This window comes from Stegastes partitus, unplaced genomic scaffold, assembly GCF_000690725.1.
Source record: "Stegastes partitus isolate 25-593 unplaced genomic scaffold, Stegastes_partitus-1.0.2 Scaffold1126, whole genome shotgun sequence".
Classification (NCBI taxonomy): Eukaryota; Metazoa; Chordata; class Actinopteri; family Pomacentridae; genus Stegastes; species Stegastes partitus.
The window spans coordinates 189,771-214,493 of NW_007578857.1; the positions used below are offsets into that span (position 1 = coordinate 189,771).

Sequence of the window (24,723 nt, forward strand, 5' to 3'; positions counted from 1 at the left end):
TCTCCGATTTGTTTTTTCAGTCCTACTGATTTCTTATTATTTTACTTTTTCATTTCACATGTAAAGATCTTGTTGATCACTATTCAGGTATATTTACTAGCTGTACCTACATGTTTAGTTCCTTTGAATGAAGGAGCAGTTTGAAATGTACGAGGCAGGTCAAAGAAATTGCAATATGTTCCATTTGGACAAGGTTGCAACATCAGCTTTATCTGTTAAATCTGATCACATCTCTTTGGACTTTAGTTATTTATTGTGTGACCTATATTTTAACTTCTGCCTCACAGCACATGCTGTATATTACCCACTGTGAAATCATCATCAATGACTTGTTGGACATTTGTATGTTTTTCTAAATATTCTTGCAAGTATTTCACTCTGTGTGTTTTTTTTTTGTTTGTTTTTTTAACATGTATTTGCCTGGAAGCGTTCAATTGAGATTAACAGTCTCTTTTATAACAACAGCCTGGCCAAGATTGGCATCAGACAAAGAGGGTAGGTTTATTGTAAAGGGAGTGAAACTTCCTGTTTTGCACAACTTCAGGTGAAGTATAAAACATGGAGACTTCTCAGGGAAACATTGCATTGAAGCAAAGATTTCAAAACCACAAGGATGAAGAAGATTGCAGCTCTGATTCTTGCGTTCAGCTGCTGCCTTTGCGAACCTCAAACTCATGATGGAAATGACAAAGCCAATCAGGGCACAACGTCAGTCGGCTGCTGTGACATCTGCTCCCGCACTTCGTTAACTCAGAACCTGGGAGCAGTGGGAGAGAAAATATAAAACAGGGGAAAATATAAAAATATCGAAAATCGAATCAAAAATACCAGCACCTCTTTCTTAACATGGCACATCTCCAAGAGGTATGTTTAATTAGGACTGTAGAAACGAGGGTACTGTCCAAACCATGAGACACATCAAACACAGTAATTGAAGTCGACTGATAGTAAAAGACTCCCTGAATGTCTCATGGACTACTGGTAATGGGAGTAGGTCTCCACAACTTTAAGGACTGTGTCATCCTGACACTAGAGCCTGACCTCAGATGTGTATGGATGGATAGCAATGTCCCAACTCACAGGAATTAACATGACTTGAAACTATACAACAATGTGTATATGTTGCAATACGGTTACAACTTCCTTGTTATTCTTTTTTTTCTTCTTCTTTTTTTTTTTACTTGGTTGTGTCACTGGTTTCCTACAGTCAGCTTCCTTTCCCAAGCTGTAAACAACACAGACTTGTTACGTTGTGAAAACTGTGGCTTCTTCCCTGCTGTTGCCACTATTACCCCTATTCAGGACTTTCATGTTGCCAGACGCAGAAGGTCTTTTGGGGTCCACTGGACCTCAAGAAAGAATATGTGCAAAACATTTGTTGGTATTCATTAAAGACTTTTATACTGTGTTAAATCAATTTTCTGATAAGTTGATGTATTTTTGGTTCCAAATGCATGACAAATGTCCCTCTTTTTATAGTTAAAAAAATTCTTCAAAAACAAAATAACAGTACCTGTCACCTAAACCAGTGGTCCCCAACCACCGGGCCGTGGATCAGTCCAGGGCCGTTTGTCATTTGGTACTGGGTCAATTACTCATTGTATGATTTGTGACTCTTTCACAGCCAAAATATCAACAACAAAAATAAAGTCCAGATGGTCTGAAAGATACTTGGGTGTTAAAGGGTTAAATAAAGAGTGTAGGATTCTTGGAAACAGAGTGAAACTGGTCTTTCCACGTTTACGTAACTTCAGGTGAAGTATAAAAAGAGGAGACTTCTCAGGGAAACATTGCATTGAAGCAAAGATTTCAAAACCACAAGGATGAAGAAGATTGCAGCTCTGATTCTTGCATTCAGCTGCTGCCTTTGCGAACCTCAAACTAATGATGGAAATGAAAAAGCCAGTCAGTGCACAACGTCAGTTGGCTACTGTGACATCTGCTCCCGCACCTCGTTAACTCAAAACCTGGGAGCAGTGGGAGAGAAAATCGCAAACATGGATGAAAAAATAAGTCTTCTGGAGACCAAGCTGCAAAACACTGAAAAGGAAGTCCTGGAACTACGTAGCCTTACTGGTGGTAATGTGGCAAATGTTCTTTATTGGATATGCACTGATGTTTAAAGAAAGTTCATGGCTCAGGAATTTCATACTTCTAACCCTTTTTGTCATGATGGTATGTTGCATTAAGGATTAACATCGCAAATATTAATAGAAACTAAACATATATAAATAATATTAATAGTCAAAGTAAAGCTGATTAATATTTTACATGCACTCTTAAAATACTTGAAAATGAGGCTTTGCAAACTTTATATGACACTTTTGGTAAATGCTACATTTATACAAGCACAATCATTGCATGTCAGACTTTTCTTAGGCTATCTGTAAGAAATATTGCCACATACTGAGGCTATTTGGATGGCAATTATAATTTTAAGGTTTTATGGTCTTTCCTTGAACACCATTGGTATAATGGAATATAATTCTCCTCTGTATAGATTCTTATTCTGATGTATTGTGGTTAATTTGATGCTTTCAGGCACTCCTCGGGTGGCCTTTTCTGCAGCTCTCAGGGAATCTGGCTCTGGAGACACCGGGCCTTTTAACACTGCTACCCCACTTAAGTATCGGAGGGTTTTCTCAAACACTGGCAGCAGCTACAATCCTTCAACAGGTAAATAATGTGTGTGGAGGTGTGTGAGAGAAAGAGAGAGAAAGCAAAATAAAACTCATGGAAGTTAATCCTCTCTCGTTGTTTTGACAGGCATTTTCACTGCGGTGGTCAAAGGAATGTACTTCTTTCGGTTTTCAATGTTCAACAACCTCAGATCTGTTCCCAGCTCTGTTGTGAGCCTCATGAAGAACAGTGAAAGGTTAACATCCGTGTGGGACACCTCGGGGTCTGACAGCAACGACATGGGCAGCAACGCTGTGGTCATCCTCCTCGAGGTGGGAGACAATGTGTATGTGGAACTCCAGGCCAACAGGATTGTCTATGATGATGGCATGAACTACAACACCTTCAGCGGTTTTCTGCTTTTCACCGTCTAATTCAAACATGATTTCAGGTTTTTAGAATAAAATAAATCTCTCTTTATTCACACTGCCAACTAGTAGATTGAAAAGTGGAATCTGTGACACTTTAAGGTCGTTTACACCAAGCCAAACTAATCATGTGTTGTAAATACATTTATCTTAACAAACAGCAAATGATTAAACGTAACGCACTTTGTTTGAGACATTGTAATTATCACATCTGTGCATCAGAATAAATTTCAACCTTTCTGATCTTGTGTCTCTATCTCCATCTGATAATGCTTTGAAAAACAGACAACTATACAACAATGTGTATATGCTGCAATATGGTGTCAACTTCCTTGTTTTTTTTTTTTTTTGGCTCGGTAGTGTGCTGCATGTTATTCCCCAAAACTTGCAAGCACATCTTAATTTGCATTTAAAATTCAGTAGGAAAAATAGTTATACATGTTTGTTGCTAATGATCTTTAGGACACATTGCAGTGGTTTACCCATGTTATGAATACTGGGATCTGTGGACTGAGAAGGAAATCTGCAAAACTGACAATCAGCCACTGAGACTAAAGGGGGATTATATGGTGTAACTGCAGATTGTTTTTGTGAAGAGTTTCCAAAAGGATGTAGGCTCTTTGTTTATTCAGGCTTTACTGATTTGTTCTTGAAATTCTCAATTTATACAGCCAGAAAAACTAGAAACAGCTCTCAAAATAATGTAACATTGTTTTTTTTTTATTTTATCAGTTTGAAATTGAACAAATGCTTAAATGGGGCATATAAACAACAGTTTTTTTGTCAAAGAAGAATTGCCGCTCAGCTGTGCGCAAGACCTTCCTTTATTAATCAGGGAAGGGTTTAAGCTGTACCTGGAGCATGAGCATACTTGCCCTCTCCCTTTGCATGTTTTTCTTTAAAAGATGTCACAACAAATACTTTGCAAAGGATAGCAACTGATTTTTGGATTCTTAGTTCACACTCGTCTGTGCTGTATCCAAAAAGTAACCCTCCAATGTCTATCTCTGTGCTATGTTGTTGAAATGAGTGGCTCCTGTGCAGACCTGATTTTCTGGCCGAGGCAAAAATATAAGAATCAACAGACTAACATCAACAGGTTTCTGTTGATTTGAGGTGCCTCTTGTCATAACAAATTCAATGTGAATATATTTAAAAAAAAACTTAAGAAAAATATACATAATTGCAAGATGTTCTTTTCCCCTCCCTCTACAGGTGGATGGTCTGCAGTTTCACGCCCCCATTGCATTGTTTACAGTCTGAAATTCAGCAGGCCGACAGTAAAGCAACAGATTTTGCCAACATTCTTTTGTCATGGAAATATTTCCCCTATGTCTCCCTCTGTGACTGCACATATTCACACAAATTCACAAGTTAATTGCTACCCCGTATTTCATCCACATGAAGGCAAACCAGTGGCCGTAATAAAGGCAAACCTGGCAGAAGCACACTATTCAAAAAAATGTGGCCCTGCAGTGACAGGGAAAAAAATATGAACATTTAAAAGAAAGTGGACATCTGATAACTCCATCAACCCAAATGATCCAGCTAATGTGTTTTGAAGGGTTGATTTGTGACCTCAACACTGGGATTGTGTGAACTGATACAATGAGAAAAAAATTATCCTAAACAGCATAACACATGTTCATGGTGCAAAACCTGACTGAACACAGAAACATGTTTTTTGTAATGTGCAAGTGTGGTTTTAAATGAGGTCTGTAACTCATATCAACATATGGAGGCCACTGTTATGTCTAGAACGGGCCTGATGCCACGGATTGCACTCTTTAAGCGAGATCAGAAACCGCGCACTGCTGCTAAAGATAAGGCTAAATGTGTTGCTGTAAGCTGTGAACAGTAGTATAGTAGTGTATACCAAAACAGTCTGTTGGGGACTATTTCCGTCTGTTTATTTTTTGTGCTAGTGTTCGCTGCTTTAGAGTAGTTTAATGCTGACTGTTTAAAGATAACATTCCTGTAGCTCTGTAACAATATTCATCAGAATTTTGTGCAATAATACACGTTATATACTTCCAGCCACACCTCAGGTTGCACAGTTTGGTCCCAATTTGTAGTCCTCATATTAAAACAGGAATGTACAATACAGCTTTTCAGGACACCGAAGAACATTATATTTATACATTCTATGTCTGCATACATAGTCACAATGAAATTATTCTTGAACAGTTAGTTTGGCTGAGCAGAATGTCTCCCCATGGTCATTGGTGGCTCTACAGGTGTAAACATTGGTGTCCTCCTGGCTAACTTTGGATAGAACCAGGGTACAGCGGCCATCGTCTTCATACTCTATCTGCACTGTGGGTGACTCCACCACGGGTTCTTCACCACACAGCCACACCACCTCTGGGTCAGGGTATCCTGCCAAGATAGATAACAGGAGTGAAGTCAGGGGCAAGGTGGACAACTTCTGAAATAAAGCGAAACGGCATCAGAGCAAAGCTGCTTTCATGTCTTCGGAGGAAAGTCCAGATTCAAGTCTTTCAGGCCTGAATTGTGCCTATTGAATGAACACAGTAAGCAGTACATCTAATGTGTTATCTTTTTTCCATCGTTTGATTTTACCCGGTTAATAGTTCAAACTTGAATGTTTTTGCTTTTAAGTTTCATTGTGGATCAACGTTCAAGTCCTCTTGTGTGAAATAAGTTGGTTGGAGTGTAAGAGTACCTGTGAGGTGACATGAGAGTTGGGCATTGGATCCCTGAACTACAGTCTGGTCCTCCAAGCTCTGGGTGAACAGGGGTGGTCCTTGCATCTTACGCTCCAGAGACTGCAAGGCATGCTCTGCCTCTGGGCTCAGGGGTGAGTCTAGGTGAGAGAGAGACGAGGACAAAAGAGGATAATAGTAGCTAGCTTAAACCAGAAAATGAAAATGGTCCTGATAATTGTTTAAAGAAAGTGTCTCACCTTCTCTGGGACTTGTGAGAGATCCACTGCTATCACCTTTAGACAGCAGAGCCATTCTCTTTAGGGCTAACATGGCCTTGCCGGCTTTCTATAAAACAAATGTCTATTAGAAAACAAAAACACCACATCAAACTTAAGGGAGAATATGAAAGTACTATACCAGTGTGTTACCTTCCACTTCTGCCTGGCTAGAAACCTCTTCATCTTCTCTTTGGACAGACTCTTGGTGGTGGTGAGGTCTCCAGAGTCAAATGCTGCCATCCAGGGGTGTTTGAGAGCCTCATTACAGGACATCCTCCGTCTGTTAAACACAGAGAGAGAGTTGTGGGTCGTTAAGTGAAGGTGGTATCTACTGGCTCTGCTGTAGTTGTATGCTTATGAAATCACCTGGTGTCTTTGCTGAGCAGGGAGCTGATGAAATTTTTGGCCTCTTCTGTTATCTCCTCAAAGCTCTCCTCTTCAAACTCCCACTGAGCCGCTGTAACCAAGGCCAGGGTTTCTGCATCACTGTTTCCCTGGAATGGAGACTCACCACTCAGCCTGAAAACCATATAGAAACAGACAAGAATGGTGTCATTGTATATTATTGACTATTACAACACTTGACCACTAGATGGCATCATAACGCTTAAACTCAATTCCACTATTAATACCAGCACAGTCCAATCAATCTTTCATGTTCCAGCACATACTAAGTGTTTTTTGAAACTTGCAACTGACGAAGGGCCCTTGGACTGAAAAACAACACGGATTAGACAAGTTAGTCACGCAACTGGGCCCGGCTGACTCTATCCTATGTTTTTCTCAAGCACAAAATCCATTCTTACCAATGCAGAAGTTCATACACTAGATATGCATGACACACACACACAAAGGATACTCATTTCTTGTCTGTATGGTAAATATGAAGCCTCCATAGACTCACTTTGGTACAGACACCGGAAACTGGGATAAACAGTTTGCCTGGTTTTGACCAAAAGTACCCCTGAGCCTCATATGATTAACACTCAATGCTGTTTGCTTAGTCAGTACACAAAAACCTGGTGGGTAAGAACGATTTTCAGTCTCTTTTATCTCAGTTTGGTAACTACCAGCTCCTGACCTAGTCACTTGCTTTGTCTGTCTGTCGATCGGTGCTACTCTTACAGTACAGTTGATTTTTAGAGCCTTTTTTTTCTAGCTGCAGCTGAAAATGGTTCTATGAGAGTGACTAAAGTGAATCAAACCAATACAATTTTGGGAAAGAGATTTAAACTAAAAGATGAGTTAGATGTAAAAGCAGATAAAGAGGGCCTGCAGTCTCAAGTGATAATTCTCTAGTGGGTCATCTGTACAAGCAGCAGCTTTAACCAGGTCACATTGTTTTCATGTTGTCATGTGATATATAGCTATTATGCAAATATTTATTGTAGCCACTTCAAGCTTTTATCTGGGGATTTTTGCTGGGTTGTGTCTTACACAATTACTTCCTGGAGCGCAAGACAACCAAGGTCAGGCTTTGCATTCATTGGACAGACAGGAGAGTGATATTTCTTTTCATGTACCTCTTGGCAGGAAAGTGAAAAACCATGTTTCCCAAAAGCTATTCCTTTGATTAAAGGGCTATAGAAGTGACAGTGTGACTCACAAGATGTAGCAGATAACCCCAATGCTCCACATATCAGTTTCCAAACACACGGGCTCATAGTTGATCACTTCAGGTGCCACAAATTCTGGAGTCCCATGAAGCACTTTCAGAGGTGTGCTGCCATCTGTTTCACATAAATCACAAAATTTGGTATTGAAGCACACACAAGTCAGACAAATGCATACTAAGACAGCTGTGTTTCACATACCAATCCTACTGGCTAATCCGAAGTCAATGATCTTAACAGAGGTGCCAGTGGTGTCAACACACACAATGTTTTCAGGTTTGAGGTCCAGATGGACGATTTTCTGTTGATGCATGTATGCAATCCCCTCCACAATCTGCTGCATGTAGCGCACGCTGGCAGGCTCTGTGTGCTCAAAGTTGTCATCCACAATACGTTCAAACAGTTCTCCACCTGCGATACTGCAGACAGACAAACAACACTTTTACTTTGTGAAGCTTCTTGTGCCATGTAAGTATTATGTATCATTATTACTATTATTACTATTATCAGCACTGACACACCCAGAATTTGCAGCTGCTGTATGAATTTAACATGACGATACTTACAACTCCATGACCATGACCATCTCAGGCTTGTGATCGTATGCTGCCAGACACTGGACCAGTTTGGGGTGATGGAGGTAGTTCATCAGCTCAATCTCTTTCCGTGCAGCCTCCCTCTCCTTGGCACGACGTCCTTTGTAGAACTTTCCAGCGCACACGCGTCCTGTCTCTTTGTGTGTTAGCTTGTAGACCAAGCCAAATTTCCCCCTAATGAAGAGCTTAGTCAGTTTTTTATCTTTGACTGAAATCTGAATGTTGCACTGTCATAGATCATGAACCCATCACAACCAACAGTTCTTGACAACAGATGCTGATGATTAAAATAATCTTCCATCTGAAACAACTGATTTATGCCTCCTCTTGTCACTCAAAGTTACTGTACATTCTTTGCCAATATTAACTGCAGCCAGTGATGTTTTCAGACCCACCTTGGTGTACATGACCATGTCTCTACATGCATATAATTTAATCCTCCCTCTGCTGCACTTGGCTGGATTTCCCTTCCTCCCACACAAACAGACTTTCCTTTGAAATGTCCTCTTCACCCTTTCTGAAGAAAATGCTTTTTTGGCTATGAAATAAAATAAAATAGAAAAAACTCGACCTGTCACATACTCACATTCCCAGTCTTTCCAGTACATTGTAGTGATCGCTGACTTTGTGGGAGGACTCAATGGTGACACTGGTATACACTTGAGGGGGCTCCTCTCCTTGCTTTTTGTCTGAATCTACATACACAGACACAACAACTTTAATACAAGGCCTGTAGTATTTGGCTATATTTCCAGATGTGTTGTCAAAAACTCGTGTCACCTCACCTTTCTGCTCCATCCTCACCACTGGTGACACTGGACCTGGCTCGCTTACTCCCACTGCGTTATAGGCCCTCACTCTGAAACAGTATTTCTGTTGAGGCTGCAGCCCAGAAGACACTTTGTATGAGGTACTCTTACACTGGGCAGTGAGCTCGCTCCAGTCCCCAGGCTCACCGTGTTCTTGATTTTTTAACTCAACCACATAACCCAGGATGGCACTGCCGCCGTCGTAGCAGGGGCCCGACCAGGACAGCACGAGGCTGGATGCAGAGACGAGGGAAATCACAGGACTGGAGGCAGGAGGTTCTGGCTTCTCTGGTGGGAAGATGAAAAAAAAAAAAAGCATTTAAGGCACTACTTTTCTTGATCTTGAAACTTTAGTTCATGTCTTGTCTTACCTATGACGGAAAGGGTAAGAGTGTGTTGTGCTGAGCTCTTACGGTCCTTCACAACAACAGTGTAGCGACCTGTGTCCTGTGGTTTAGCCTCTGCTATAATCAGCGTACTGCTCCGATCAGTATTTTCTGTCCACAGATCTGGACAATCCACTATCTGCAGACAAAACATTGGGAAGATAAACACCATAGAGACAAGTAAATTTGGGATATTCTATCAGTAAGTGTCTAAATTAACACACCTGTTCTTTGTTTCTGATCCAGCAGGACACTACAGGGGGGCTGCCGGCAAAAAAACACGTCAGCCTGGCGGTTTGTCCCACTTTCACCTCGTGGTGCTGCGGTGGGTTTTCAAAATGTAACACTGGGCCTGCGAAGACAAAACAACATAAGTGTTTCAGCTCAAAGCTCACTGCTGTGTCTGGTTGAATTCAGCAGCTGAATGCCTAAAATATCACACTGGAAGGAAGCTATCGGATGTGGTGTGTGAGTGTGAGATAAAGACAAAGAAATGGCTGGTAGTGGGATATGTGGTTGGTGCTGCATGAGTGGGAGTGTATTGCTTACCATGAGACCCTTATTTTTGTAGCATACAGCAGACCAAGCGTCTCAAAATGCAAAACATAGATGACCTACCCCACACAAGTACAAACAGTCCTTTTGTAGTCATGTGTGTCAAGCCATGTTAAAGGGTTTATCTGTTCCGTGAGAACACCTTACATGTTTCACATGCTCACAACTGCTTATTTAAACAAACGTGCTTAAAGGAAGCAAACACAATTTAAGTCATACTGTGGATCTTATAAATATATATTGTATAATTCCACATTTGTGCTGAAGTCAACATCATCTCTCTCACACTGTCAGTATTCAAATACTGCGGCTCCAGGTTGGTGAATTTGACTAAAGTCAATCTGATAAACTTTTATTGAAACAACTTTCTTAGATACAGTTTACCCTCTGAGTCTGATCTCTAACCATCCCTTATATTGATCATAAAACCATAAAGTATAAAGAAACTATATAGAATATGCTACACACTCAAAACAGACATTCACACCTTATAATGCTGGTTTTTCAGGGTTTTACTTTTTGCTGCCTACACCCAAAGGAAAAGTTTTCTAGGATATGGGAGCACAATAAATTGGAGCCAGACAACATTATAGTGAGGACAAAGGTTAAAAAAAAAAAGAGGTGCAGCTGCAGGACCAACCACAATAGCACACGCATGCAAACCAGAGTCTAGTGGATAGGCTACATTCACAGAAATAGGAGCACTCGAAGCAGAGAATATAGCAAACAGTGAGAAATAGAAGAATGAATGGAAAGACAGGTGCATTGCTCGGTCTTTTGGCAGCAGGTAGTGAGTGAGGAGGCAAAATGTTGCGTTTTTCTTACCTGTCCCTGAGTTGGCTCTCTTCTTTGGGATGACTTCTGTAGGGACAGATGAAGTGCAGGTAGGTTTTAGCAGGGGAGGACTGAGGTGTGGCTCTTTTCAGACTATGGCTATCAGTTTACAGACTCAGCAAGTTTTACTGTACTGTGCACTGTCCACTTCCCTACATGGCGTTCACTTGGGACTGAGAGGTTTTAGTGGGTGTATCTTGTATGATTGGTATACATGTCGCCTGACAGCCAATCACACAAGGACTGGAAGTGTGTTTCCTTTTATAAATATAACATGGATATCCTGAAGGTGAAAAACAATGGTAAGGAGGCCAGGATGCTTTCGTTGTGCATCAAAACATTTAAGTACTGTGCAACACAACAGTTTATGAGTAGAAAATGAAGCTTCAATGCAAATATTCTTACTATATTCTAAAAACTTTCATGTAAAAATGAAGTTTTCATACATGTATTGAACTGTTATCCGATTACCTCTTGGCGATGAGACTGGGCTCTGGTTATCAGAGCCTGTAGGAGATGCACAAATAGATCCTCTGAGTTTCTGCAACTCATCTTTGTGAGTCTCTGATGACCTTCCATTTTCCATTATGCTCTCAGATGCAGAAGTGGCGATCTTTGAAACACGATTCTGCGCACCACAGATAGTTTCGAAGTCTGAGTTGGTTGAAAGCAAGAGAAAAAGGAGAAGAGACTGCATAAGAAATGAAACTCTTGCACTCTCTAAATAATGTGTTCAGAGCAATTAACAAAATAAATACTCCACTGACTGAAGCTCTCTTTGTTATAACCCTGCAAGGCATGGTTTGCAATTAGCAGCAAATTGTGTTGCAAATTAATTTCCTGGTAATTAAACGCAAGACAAATTGTATGAATTGCCTCTAATGCCCATTGTGGAACACCTCTCAGTGTGTCCAAATGAGTCCCTCACCTCTGACAAACACAGCAGCGCTGCAAGATGTCTTTCCTGCGCTGCTTTCTGCCAAGCAGGTGAAGGCGCCAGCATCTTCTGGTAAACAGTCTTTCACCACAAATCTCACCTCCCTGCCATTGAAGGAAGGCTTCCCAAAACGAGCCACTTCACCTGCCCGTAGGAACAAACAAACAAACAAACAAAAACACAACTAAAAAGCCTCTCTTTCACTCGCCTGATGCCAAATACAGTTGAAACCTGAATTTTACATACACTGTAAAAGACATATAACCTTTTTTTTTCTCACTGTCTGACATTAAATCAGACTGAACTTTTCCTGTTTTAGGTCAGTCAGAATCACCAAAAGTATTTCAATTTGCTAAATGCCAGAATAATAGAGAGATTTTTTGATTACTTTCTTCAAAGTCCTCTCCCATTATTCTGGCATTTAGCGAATAGAAATAATTTTGGTAACCTTAGCTGACCTAAACCAGGAAAAGTTTAGTCTGGTTTAATGTCAGACAGAGAGGAAAAAAGGTGATGTTTCTTTTTGTACAGTGTATGTAAACTTCTGGTTTCAACTGTATTTCAAGGAAAATGTGTGGAATATGTAAAAGTGTAGTTTTATTGCTTGCAGTACGTTGCAACTGTCACAAAAAGCATATTTTTGTTCATGTGTGTCCAACTAGTTAAGTGTATCTGGGCTTTAGGGTACTTTGGCTGAATATTTGACCCCAAACAAGCACTGCAATGCAGCGTTGCAAATTGTCCCTGCTCACCATTGTGCAACCATGACACTTTGATTGGCTGACTCCCAGTGAGAACCCCACATAATGTGATGTCCCCTCCTTCGTCCACACAGCAGTCCTCCAGGGGCTCTATGAAGACAGGCGGATCCAGATGTTTATGGGAGGAAAGGGTAAGAGGCCCTGGGTTTGGAGGAGAGGTGTGGAAGGATAAAAGGAGTCAGATACAGACAGAAAACTTTATTTTGATTGTGTTATAAGTGACCTTGACCCGACACCAACCACAAAACTTCACTCAGCTGGATCTTCACTTTAGCCTTTTAAATTCCTTTCCTTTCAGTTTGGTTCTTGATGTATCATGCAAATTTTGGCCACCCAATACTATTTTATTGTTAGTTTTGAGCTACTGTATAACCAGAAGTATTCTCTGTGGCTGCTTCATACATGGGAAGTAACACGTACTAGAAGTGTTACACCCTAGCAATGGCATGTATGTAATTTATGCAAATATAACAGTCTTGCCATTTACCAGAACAGTTTGCAACCAGTTTGTCCCCTTTTCTGTTCTTCCTTTTCTGTCTTGTACAATTTGTCACATGAATTGAGGTTACCACTGGCCCAGGAAACCACAGTCATCTGCCCTCATTTAAAACCCATAGTTCATGCTGACAAGACTGTGCTTTTAATTTGTTTGCGTGTGTTTGCTTTTCATGACCAAGGCATATTGTGTTCAATGCAAGAGTCTATTTCTGTTTGATGAAATTCTTGCTTAAACCTTGGACCTTTTCCAGAGGGGAGTGTGTGTTCCCAAGAATTTCACTCCCCCCTGATTGGGTCAACTTTCATGATTTAAAAGATTTTAATTCGCAGTTTAGCCTCACAATGATTTGTGATCACCATTAATCCCAGTACAATTAACCACTTTGGGTTGAAGAACTATGTGCACTTTGATTTAGTTTTTATTAGAGACAATATCACTACCTAATGAAAAATGTCACTAAACAAATGTTCCAGGTACTTTATAAACGCTTTGTTACTGGCTTGCATTGAACTCCACTTTGTTTTATTTTTTGAGATTAGTGCCACTAACACCGCTACCCCCAAGAAAAATGTCACAAAATGAACTAGCCAAACAGTTTAGAAATACTTTTCTATTGGTTGTGTAAGTATCATTACCTCAAACTAAAATGTTTAAAAAAAAAAGCATTTATTTAAACACCCTAGGGTTGAAATTTCCACGTATTTCAAGGAGTGCCCTATAAAGGGTTAAGTGCCATTGAAGAGGCCCTGTCAGACAGCTAAACTTAACAAAACATTGATAAAAAATAAACCAAATCCTTCTGACCATTGTAATCCCATGTAAAACCACATAGAGCATAGTAGTTAAGGTTTAACAGTAAATGTGGTGTACCATCAACCTTTAGCCACTATTTACAATGCTGAACTATTCACTGTGCACTCTGATGTTTGAGGACAAGCACTGAATGCTGTTTCCCTGAGCTATCTACTTTCAACTACACTGTGAGCACAAGTGGTGGATCTTCACACCTCTTTCACATCATCACTCTGACTTTTTAGGCAGCTCAGCTAAAGGTTTCTCTAAAATTAAACCCAACTCTGTTGAACATGAAACTTTCAAAAGCCTAAGACTTGCGCAACGAGTCACTTTTGGTTATTTCCTGAAATTCTTACACGTAAAAGATACTATACAAAGTTGTTATCTGACAAACAAAAGTGTGATAGAGCATTCCAGATAAATATTTACATTGAAATAATAAAAGTAGTACGATATCTGATATGTAAACGGCAACCACGTGCAATATAAATCTGAAAAAGAACTTTTGAATTTGAGAAATGCAACACATTCAAATGTGCATTTGGAATGATTAATTTAAACTAATAGAAAACTAGGCTTTGAGGGCATAAGAAATGAGATGTTTAGTTTGGGCGGACATAACATGAAAGTGAAAGGTTATCACTACAATAAACAATCTAAAACTTAGGACAAACACAACACCGGATATTAACTTAAAGAGACATAAACAGTGTGTGGTGTGCGTTCTCTGAGAAATAATCTCTTTTTTTTCCACTATGAGAAAATTGAAGTATTTGTTGCTGCCTGTTTTTGCAGTGGACCAACTCGTTATGAGGAAGAATTGCCATGCCAAGACTTGTCTGTTCAAATGCTGACATTAATAACTTGCTAACCAGTTGAGTTCCATCCAAAGCAAACACACAATCACCCACTCTCTCCCTCTCATGCAGGCCTTACCTGGATCAGCACCTTTGCTGGAGGTCCTGGTGTCAGTAGTTCCAGGTCCATTCCCTGATGTAGACATTGCACAAGGTGGCTTGATGTGCATCTTGAAGGTTGACACATAACGCTGTTTGCTGCCATCACCATTCATGTCTGTTTAGGAACAGCACGGCCTCTGAGCAACAACAAATAATTTACACAGTCATTTCCCAGACTGATTATCACGCTTCCTCTCTCTGTCACTGCGGCCTCAGAAACTTGCACAGTCCGTCTTTTCTGTGAAACTGCACAAAGCTCTATATTTCTCACTCTCTGTTAGACCAGTGAAGCTCTGCCCTCACACTTTACTGCACATGTTCGAGCCCTCGTTTCTCACCCTCCCCTGATCTACACTAACTCCACCTACATGACAAATCTTTCTGTTTTACTTCGGCCATTTCAGGCAGGGCAGGCAGCTCCTTATCTCTTTAAAGTCACTAGCGTCCCGCACCCACAAGTCAAATCCCTGTTTTTATTGTCATGTCTAATGGACAAACACACGCCACACAAACAAGGAAAGACAGAAAGGGGAAAAGTGGAAACCAGAGGGGGGGTCTTATCTATCCTCACAGCCAAAGGTCGTATTGTGTGCGTGTTTGTTGAATGCACTGCTGGTCACTGGTTTCTCTGTTTGACTTCTCACTTATCAATGCTGAAACTGAACTTTGTGATGATAGTGACATCGGCAAAGGTTCATTTCAAGCCTGTGGACTCTAAAGGTTTGAGCAACGGACTCGTAAATCTCATGCAGCTTTAAGAGCCTCCCCTGACACAGTATATCCCAACACACACACACTGTGGCCCTTTCCAAGGAAGCAGCGTCACTTCAACAGATTCACCTGCTGTTATGGTAACCAGGAGATCTCTCTAGAGGGGCCTGCTGTTGTTAGAGCATATGTTGTTGAGACAAGCAACACAGAACAGTAGCTCTCTATTAGGTTGAGTGAAATCTGAATTATTTATTATAGGATGCAATCACGAGAAAACAAATGTGTAACAATTATCGACCTAACCACACTTGACATGTCAAAATCCAGCGTTCGTGAGTTAACTGAATTAAAAGTGCTGAATGTCAGAGAACACTGCAGAGGCCCACTGAGGTGATTATAACATCATTTCCACTCCACTCCCATCCCAGCTTCCTCAATTCCACACCAGTGATCGCAAAGAATAGCACTGCGAGGGGCTTGTTTTAGTTTCTGTGAGAGGAGGGTTCCCAAATCAAACATTTACCAAAAGGCTTCACACACAGGACATCGTTGTTAGAGGCTTTTTCCACAATAAATATACACAACTGCATATCCCACTGTTAAAAGGGCCAGATTTGTGATAATCATTCCACAATAGCAGAAAGCATTTTTCAGTAAGAGCTGCAGTAAAAGTGGCCAAGCATCATCTCTGTAAAAGAAAAATGAACTCAGAGATGGAATGAAGCCACTTAAGTTCTCTCGACCTTCTCTTTTCAAATAAAAAAATGTCAGATACACTACTGAGCAGATTGCCAAACTCATAGAAAACTGCTGATAAGACCACATATATGCTTTTTCTTTCTTGAACTACACTCACTGGCGATTGACATCCTCCATGCCTTACACTGAACTAAAAGTAGCCACACATTGAAAATGCCATACAATAGTACATACTAGATGCAACTGTGTGAGTTATTCAGCAGGGTGCTCCAGTGGACCCTTCAGGTGAAGCCTACAGTTGTTGCAATATTAAAAGAGAGTACAAAAACAAAATCCCTGCTGTCGCACAATGTTGCATATTATGACAGACACAGCATCTAATAAGGTTTGACTCAAAGCTTTAAATAAGATGTGACAGCTTCCTGGGAGAAAGACAACATACACAGAAAACTGGCAGAAACTCTCAAGCTCCAGAGCCGCTCATTAAAAGGAAACAGTGTGACAATGCTGCATTTCTCCCACAGAGTCTTTGTGTATGGCAGTATAATTAATGTCATTTAGTCTCGGGACCACGTACACACAGCAGAGTCTGGAGCAGGAGGGGACACTGAGTGAATCATTATTTCTGAACCGTTTTTTTTTTACCTCCCCCTCTACGGGCTTTGCAGCTGATAGGTATGTGTGCAGGTATTTTGGTCTGGTCTTTGTCCTTGATTGACTCCTGTGATAAAACTAAAAGCTCCATGTCATTACAGAACTATCTACCATCGGAGCATAATGGAATAGATGTAGACTGGAGATAGTCACAGCATAGTCACAGCAGAGTGACGAAAGGATTTGTTCTGTGGGTCGGAATCTTAATCATGTTTCAAAAACAAGAGTGGTGCAACATGAGTGAACATGAAACCATGACATTGTGTTGCAAAAAACTAACCGAGGGCTTTTATTTTTTAATGAAATGCAAATTTAAAAATACTGGAAGTAAGATGTGTAGATCAAACATTGCTACTAATATAAGACTGCATTCTTTAACATAAGAAGCAAGATAGAACGGGAATGACTTATGACCAATATACATAAATAAGAAAATTCAATTTATATATAAAAAAGTACCTAACAATGGATTAGTCATAAATCCACCAAATATAAGCAGTTCATTTTTACGTCAATCTGTTCAATGCAATATCATAAATCACTTTTTCATGCTAAGAATGCAAATGGACAAAAGTGGTGCAGAAATAAAGAAAACCGTATGTGTTTCTAGTGTCATGACATGTATGAGAATACAAAAGATAAACACCATGCAATTACCTTTACATGATCAGGCTTGCACAAGTGAAGTACAGTGCCCTCTGGTGTCAGGTGTTTTTTTTTTTTTGGTTGTATTTGTTATCAAAAATGATGGTCAAGTGCTGTGAAAATGCGCAAGAGCCCAGGTGAGGTTTTCAGTTAACGGTAAGGGGTAAAATTTGGTCACCCATTTGTTTGAACGGCAGTTAAAGGGTTAACAAAGGAATCCCTCCCGACTATAGTGATCTGAAGCTGCATGCTCAGGTAATTGCATCTCTTTGCTGCTACCTTTGGCAGAAGTCAGTTCCTTGAGCCATCACTAACAGTGAGGACACTGGCACCATCTAGAGGTAAACTGTGGAAATGCAAACAGTATTTGATATGTAGGTTTGAAGCTTCTTGTAATTGCCCAGATTTGCAATACTGTGTTATGATACATCACACTACTCACTTCAGTAATATTCTAAAAATCAGCATTTTCAGTTTTATAAATGAGCAAGTTTTTGCAAGAAAGCATCATTGTATCCAAGATGTTAATTTGATATACTCCATTTGTCGTCCTTACCTGCAGCAGCAGATGTATATATTGGGGCCTCATCACATACAATTTATGAGCATGATGCTTACACTTTTTCTCCCAGTGGACTATTGGGTCAGCACTGATAAGTTATTGCATAAATATATCATGGATACTGGCAAGCCCCAGCTTAATCTATCAGCATCTATGATGTGTCATCCATTAGTCTTTTTAGCAGCAACCTGGTTAAATAAATACATTTTGTTCTGTCAAGTAAAATCTTGAACATTTTAGAGCAAATAGGAGACTAGAGGAGGGTTTATTCTCTGACATAAGATTAAAATGCTGCATGCTACTTTACAGGTCCATAAATAGCAACACAAATGAGAAATTCAGACATGCAGAGATTGATTTGGAGTTAATGGGACTCTAATCCAAAACAAGGATTGTGTCCTCTGTTAAAAATGTCAGTGCTTGAAAGGCATCCAATCTATCCATCATCTACCGCGGGGGGGCTGGAGCCTAACCCAGCCAACTTAGGGCGAAGGCAGGGGACGCCCTGGACAGGCTGCCGGTCCACCGCAGGGCCACACCCAGAGACAGACAACCAAGCACAATCACATTCACACCTGTGAACAATTTAGAATCACCAATTAACCTCAACATGTTTTTGGACTGTGTGGGAGGAAGCCGGAGAACCCGGAGAGAACCCACGCTGCACGGGGAGAACATGCAAACTCCACAGAGAAAGATTCCGGTGCCCCCACCAGGATGCGAACCGGCAACCTTCTTGCTGCGAGGCAACAGTGCTACCAACTGCACCACCTTGCAGCCCGCAGCCAATCTACTGGGTAAAAAAAATCCTTTCATGTTTACCATTTAATAATATCGGTATTTTATGCATTCACAGCCAGCAGATTTGTGGCTTGAAGAATATATTGACATTGACATCACTTGTGCTTACTTTATAAAGAAATATACACACAATCTTTCACTGCAAATATAATGATTACAATCATGATAACTTTATTTACTTAGGACCTTTCCAAACAAGAGACAAAAGCAAAAGCAGTACCCAGAAGGCAAAATAAAAAATATTAAGCAGACTGTAAGGCCATAGAAATATAAAATTATGTAGTTTACAAAGTGCAGTGAAAAGTGCAGCACTTCAGAAGACCAGTGACCTCTGACCTGCCTCCTGGCAGCTCTCAGGCAGGACAAACACTCACAGATTTCCTCTGGCTGTCGCACCAAAAGGCCAAAGCTGCTATTTAGCCACACCTTCACTCTTGGACAATAAAAGTGGGTGTGTAGTGGGAATGTTATTCCAAAGGGCCTTTTTTAATAAAATTGTAGGCTGTCAAACTTATCCAGTAAATGCATAGATTTATGCATGATTACATCTGGTAGCTGCCTATTTTGTTGGTGAGACACCCTTTTGTCTCATTTTATTTGCCTGGTCTTTACGTCGTTAAATGGTGTATTTTGCAGCAGTATATGTGTCAGAACAGTAGGGGGTGATGTTCACCACAACAATAAGAAACTAGCTCTAATCACATTTTTGGCAAAGTGTTAAAAACAGCAACAACAAAAAAAACAATCTACATCAATGTATGACTCCAAAATGTATTACATGTTCCATTCCATGTCTTAAAATTTTCTGACCTGAACATACATCCTAAAACGCCCTCTGTCCTGTCCTGTCAGGGTTTCTTGTACCTAATAATCTCTCCTCCCTGTGTGTCAACCAGCAAATGAGCTCTGCAGAGGTGTATTTAAATGTTGACCCTGTTGTGCAAAAGGTCTTGTTGTTTTTCGCTCCATTGGTTTCACACATTGACCGTGACTGTCTGGACCAGCGGTCCTCGGGGCATTTCAGCCAACAGCTCAGCATGTGTGGTGGGAAACACCACACACGCACAAAAACTCATAGGATGCAAAGGAAAACCACAAAAGATCTTAATATCTCTAAAGGAAATTACTAATGAGCACAAATTAGGCACACTGGACTTCCTGCTATTTCGCAAATTGAGAGATTGGAATAAACAGATGTTATCTGCGCTGCATGCAGGTCTGAGACATCATACTTTTGTGGTTTCATGTGCCAAAGAAAAAAAACGGCCCTCCAAAATACTTTTCTGTTCTTATATTTAACTCTAAAGAGCCTTCAGAAACCATCGCAAAGCAATGAAGTAACACCCCGTCAATCTCTGTGCTGCCTGCTACATTAGTGAGATTAGGAGTCCTTTTCTACCAGAAAGAGCATTTGTGAGCGCGTATGTGTCTGCGCTTCACTCCCACCTTTGCAATGAGGCCCCTCCACCGCTCTGTTGTTGGTGAGGGCCCACATGGAAGCGATTATGCCGTGCAGAGAGTGAAATTACAGAGAGAACCTACAGAACTGGAGCCCTCCTATAACCACTCACTCATTCACTTAGATTTACTCACATGAACACAAGCTCAGAAGCACGTAGTGAACACACTTAGAAAGAGAGAATACGTGTAAGAAACAGGCTCTGTTGCTCTTTAGTGTGCTTTACAAGAAATATCATCACTAATAAAAACCAAGAAATATTGTGCAGACATGTAGAAACCTGTTGCTTTTCCAGACATACTTCATTGTTTTACTAGAGCATCAGAGGAAAGCTTTCTGTTGGCCCCATGTAGAACTAGTTTTACTCATAGTCAGTGCAACGGCTGCATGGAATTCATTACCAGATTTTTGTTCAAAAAGTAACACAGTCTCATCGTAACTTTTTACACACAAGATTGTGCGGCCTAAAATGAGATTGTTTCGTTTTTTTAGGGTGTGATAGAGATTTACAGAACTTTACATCCCACTTTCATGTGTTTTAAGTTACTCTTTGATTTTATTTTTCTTTCACTTTTCACTTCTTTAAGAGGGGACATTATTCAGACTATCTTATGTACTTGACAGGATTTGAACGATTACATCATTTGTTGTTTTTGTCTTAACATTTGTCATATATTTTTGACTTTTACGCGAATACAGACACTAAACACTACCTGTATCATACCTGTATTGTCAATATACTACATGTACCCCCCATTTAAGTAGCTGCTGTTATAGTTCAGTAGCTAATGGCTATCTAAATCAACAAACAAACAAATGGACACATGTGCACTCGCATGGGAGCGTTGCTGCCACCCTGCCTGGAGCTGTACATTTCCACTGCTGGCTCTGTTGGGACAAGGCTGCAGTGTGTTTCCCTCCCGCTTTCCCTCTCCTGGACTGGAGTGAGATGGGGCCAAGGCTGTAAATTCCTCAGAAAGAGCTGTTAAGAGGGCCTCCATTAAAACGGAGAGGGGGGGGAGGAGGGGGACACGCTCGCCAGCGAGGAGCCGACTCAATAAGTCATCATCGAAGCCCGAGGCCTCGCTGAGGCCCACGGGAGAGTAGCAGATTGGATTAGAGTATTACTACCTTGTTCTGTCTAATACACCCAGTTTACCTGCAGATACAGGTGCTCAGAGTGCTTCAATATACCATTATTGGATCAATAAGAATGATTTTACCACTTTGTAATGTATCTGCAGGGTATTAATTGTGCTTCAAGGCAAGGGGCAGAAATAGATATGTTGCCTAAATGTAATAACGCAGAGTTATTGTTGCACTATTCGACAGCAATATTAAACAGGAGGTGAGAGGACTGGTCAGGTTCCACAGGTTCTAAAGTGAAGTCAATTATTATATGCTGATTTTTCACGGCTGTGCACATGAAACAAAATATGGCAAACTAATATTCTATATGGTAGTAGACAGCATGCTGTAGATTCATTTAAGACACCCAGGCGCAGTTAAAGGTAACATATCAAATGCAAATTAATGCTCAGAACTATTAGTGTGTTCATGACTTAAAAGGCGGTCCATCGTGGGAAGTTCTTGTCTAAAGACCACCGGTATTGCTAAATCAGATTTTGTTTAAATTATATTTCTTTCTGATACATTAACACGTACTTTGCGTGCTGAGTTTCCATGGCTGCTCAGCCCCAAATGTTCGACTTAATAAAAAACGACCGCATTAAATTTCAATAAACGTAATAAATTGTGACAAGTTCTAAAACAATGACACAGCACAGTAGTAAAAAGTGAAACATTGCACCTCCCTCCATGTCCCTTCTCGTGTTATCATTTGCTACTTGCGCCATCACCCCGAAAGTTTATGAGAGCGGTATTGGTTGTGTACACACTGTGGTGTCTGGAAGCACATTAACCATTCCATTCCCTCCACACACACTCCTCCCAATCAACACCATTATTATCCCAGGCGTGCTGCAGGCTCCCAAAATATCTGTCATGCAGCTGTCGGCACCTCTCTGCTTAGCAGCTGGAGACGCTCTGATGCACTCCCCCACTTTCTACCCTGATGCCATATGCACCCTTGCCCCGAAAGACAGGGGGCAAAGTAAACTCCCCTCGCATCCCTGAGTCAGTCTCAACAGTTTGCTGTTTGTCTTCTCGTCAAAGCCACTCCTGCGTGGTCTGCGCACATATGAGCAATAAAATAACAGACAAATGGTGTGCATGAGGCATAAAAATGAACCGCCAAGAAAGATAGGAGGCTCAGCGGGTTCCAGTTTCTACTGTAATTGAATATTAGGGCAATATGGTTTAGTGATTTAAGAAGCTACATCTTGTAAAATGTAATGCAAGCCTAAAAGACCAGGAGGAAAATCATCATAATTATAATTATTAAAACAAATAGATAACTCAAAATAGATTTTTATTTTGAGCTGCTCTTAAACCACAAACTTAATCATGGGGTATTTATCCTATACTTTTCATGAAAAAAAAACATGACTTTCAATTTAACAAGAGTAAAGTGGAGGTCAAGTTTTAAAACACTGGAGTTTAGAGATGACAAACAGGACACTTCCTCGCGGCGACCATTTATAGCTGGAGGAAATGAATCAAAGTCAGAAACTGAAATGCACATTTAAAACCTTCAGTCTCCTGCCAACTTGTTACGCTCCATCCCATTCACAGTGGCCACCTCTGAAAGCAATGACAGGAGAAAGAACATATTGCACTTCCTGTGGAGATTTCAAGGGAGTGCAAGACAGATAGATATAGTATGTGCTCTGGAAAATCTCAGCTACTCTCCTATGGTTAGGATAATGTATGACTGCAACTAATCCAGCCTTCAGAGCATGAGTTCTTCTTGAGTTTCAGCCAAGATTTGATTAGAAACAGACATACTACAGGTCTGGATACTTTTTTCTCTCTCTTTTTTTCTTAACATTTCCCTTTTTTCCCCCCAGTCCTTTGTCTACTTTAAACCATCTATAAGCATTCTGATGCAACTCTCACACAGTAAAAAATGCTCATTGTACATTGGCACAAATTTAAACAATGGCTCTATAGTACCAATAAGAACACAGGCGCTTGTGACTAACAATATGATCCTTCTCTGACATGCCAAGACCTTCTTCCAATAACAGCGACATCATAATATCAACTCGTGAAGCATTCCTCCTGTCTTACCCCCGATCCTTGGCTTGTCCCTTCTTGCCCTCAAGCAAGCAGGAAACGGCTTCATGCAAGATCTAAGATGCAAGATCAACAACATGAGAGACGGCTGCCACTGAAAAACTGGGCACCAACATTAAAGTGAGCAGGATCGACTGTAGATAGCTACCACCTCTTGTGTAGTTAGTAAGAACAGTTTAGTGCAGCAGGTTTGACACGGAGTTTTAATCATAACCCTGAATGTGTTGCATTTCCAAGCAGTTCTCTGCACGTATAGAGAAAGTCAAGTGCACCAAATGAAATCGCAGATGGATCACAGAACATAAACAACACACACAATTTACTGACAGAAAATATTTTGTGATTTTTTTCTTTTTTCTTTTTCCTGGCATACGTTAGAACCACAGCATCTGACTCCATTTAGTTCTGATGGTCTCAGATCCAGTTTTAGTTCACGAAATATTCACAAAATCACAATCACGTCTCTTCTCATTTGGACTCTCCTTTTCTTCCTTTCTTTGTTGTTTTCCCTGGAGAAAGACAAAAGCAACCCAAATAATACTGAATTTTCCATCACGCTCTCCAAACCCCTCCTCTCCTAAACCCTAAAACAATCTCACTCTCTTCACCACCAGCACCCCACCCACATGCCGCTTCTCTTCATTCTCTCACTCTTCATTCGTTTCTCTGCTTCAGTGCAAAGCCAAACAAGCCAGCCATTAAGTTGAGTTAAGCGCAGGAAGTGGGCCTTCGGGCCAGGCGGCACTGTTTACAAGGAGCTAGTCAGGTTTCAGCGGTGCTTTGAAGTGAGCAGCACACAGGAGACTGTCTGTCACTAGGCAAAGGCCCAGCACCGCTCCACTGACTCACTCGCATTCCCCCCATTCATCTGAGCGGAGAGAGGGAGGGAGGGTGGAGGCAGAGAGGGGGTGTAAATGGGCAGAATAGAAGAGCCACAGGTAGATTTATGGTTTTTCCCCCCTCAGAGTATCTGTTCCTACCTTTAATCACTCTTACCTGTCTGTTATTACAACCCGTCTTTATTTAACCCCTGGTAAGGATATAAGAAAGACAAACATCAACTTGTCCAACAGGTCATGAGATATAAGAGAGATCCATTGGTGGGCTTTTCATTTGCTCCTGCCAGTAATTATAACACATCTCAGAAAGATACAACCTAATATAAAGATTATGTGCAGCATTATGAGCCCCTCTGAACCATTGCTCTAACTATTTAAATGCACACACCATACGGTTTGTACGTGCCATTCTCAAAC

At 40.7% G+C, this 24,723-nt stretch overlaps 2 protein-coding genes across 4 annotated transcripts; one reads left to right on the forward strand and one right to left on the reverse strand.

Annotated features, from left to right (window-relative positions):
* Positions 1-1,897: 1,897 nt before the first annotated feature.
* Positions 1,898-10,160, forward strand: LOC103368153 (complement C1q-like protein 2). 2 transcript variants are annotated; one of them, XR_520760.1, is made up of 4 exons: positions 1,898-2,079; positions 2,542-2,676; positions 2,767-3,115; positions 10,148-10,160. XR_520760.1 is itself a non-coding variant. In XM_008296420.1 (3 exons), exons 1-3 carry the CDS (start codon positions 1,998-2,000, stop codon positions 3,051-3,053), a joined length of 504 nt encoding a protein of 167 aa, XP_008294642.1. In that variant the 5' UTR covers positions 1,898-1,997; the 3' UTR covers positions 3,054-3,290. The 2 variants fall into 2 exon arrangements, 1 of the variants encoding a protein (XP_008294642.1); XM_008296420.1 differs by lacking the exon at positions 10,148-10,160 and having other exon boundaries at positions 2,767-3,290.
* mylk5 (myosin, light chain kinase 5) lies at positions 3,747-15,007 on the reverse strand. 2 transcript variants are annotated; one of them, XM_008296419.1, is made up of 17 exons: positions 14,728-15,007; positions 12,477-12,626; positions 11,716-11,868; positions 11,259-11,441; positions 10,779-10,814; positions 9,623-9,750; positions 9,384-9,537; positions 8,989-9,300; positions 8,790-8,898; positions 8,174-8,377; positions 7,809-8,026; positions 7,601-7,724; positions 6,361-6,513; positions 6,145-6,274; positions 5,974-6,061; positions 5,734-5,874; positions 3,747-5,426 (listed from the first exon to the last, which is right to left on the reverse strand). In XM_008296419.1, the coding sequence occupies exons 1-17, from the start codon at positions 14,849-14,851 to the stop codon at positions 5,221-5,223; spliced, it is 2,613 nt and encodes an 870-aa protein (XP_008294641.1). In that variant the 5' UTR covers positions 14,852-15,007; the 3' UTR covers positions 3,747-5,220. The 2 variants fall into 2 exon arrangements, with proteins under 2 accessions (XP_008294641.1, XP_008294640.1); XM_008296418.1 differs by having other exon boundaries at positions 14,716-15,007.
* Between the last annotated feature and the right edge of the window lie 9,716 nt (positions 15,008-24,723).

Excerpts from the sequence above, each read along its gene's own strand:
- LOC103368153 (XM_008296420.1), top strand. The coding sequence starts at position 1,998 with ATGGATGAAAAAATAAGTCTTCTGGAGACCAAGCTGCAAAACACTGAA. Across the intron at positions 2,080-2,541 it reads ACTACGTAGCCTTACTGGTG|GCACTCCTCGGGTGGCCTTT; the intron begins GTAATGTGGCAA and ends TGATGCTTTCAG. Across the intron at positions 2,677-2,766 it reads CAGCTACAATCCTTCAACAG|GCATTTTCACTGCGGTGGTC; the intron begins GTAAATAATGTG and ends TTGTTTTGACAG.
- mylk5 (XM_008296418.1), bottom strand. The coding sequence starts at position 14,851 with ATGAATGGTGATGGCAGCAAACAGCGTTATGTGTCAACCTTCAAGATG. Across the intron at positions 11,869-12,476 it reads AGTGTCATGGTTGCACAATG|GTGAAGTGGCTCGTTTTGGG; the intron begins GTGAGCAGGGAC and ends TCCTACGGGCAG. Across the intron at positions 6,275-6,360 it reads CTGCTCAGCAAAGACACCAG|ACGGAGGATGTCCTGTAATG; the intron begins GTGATTTCATAA and ends TGTGTTTAACAG.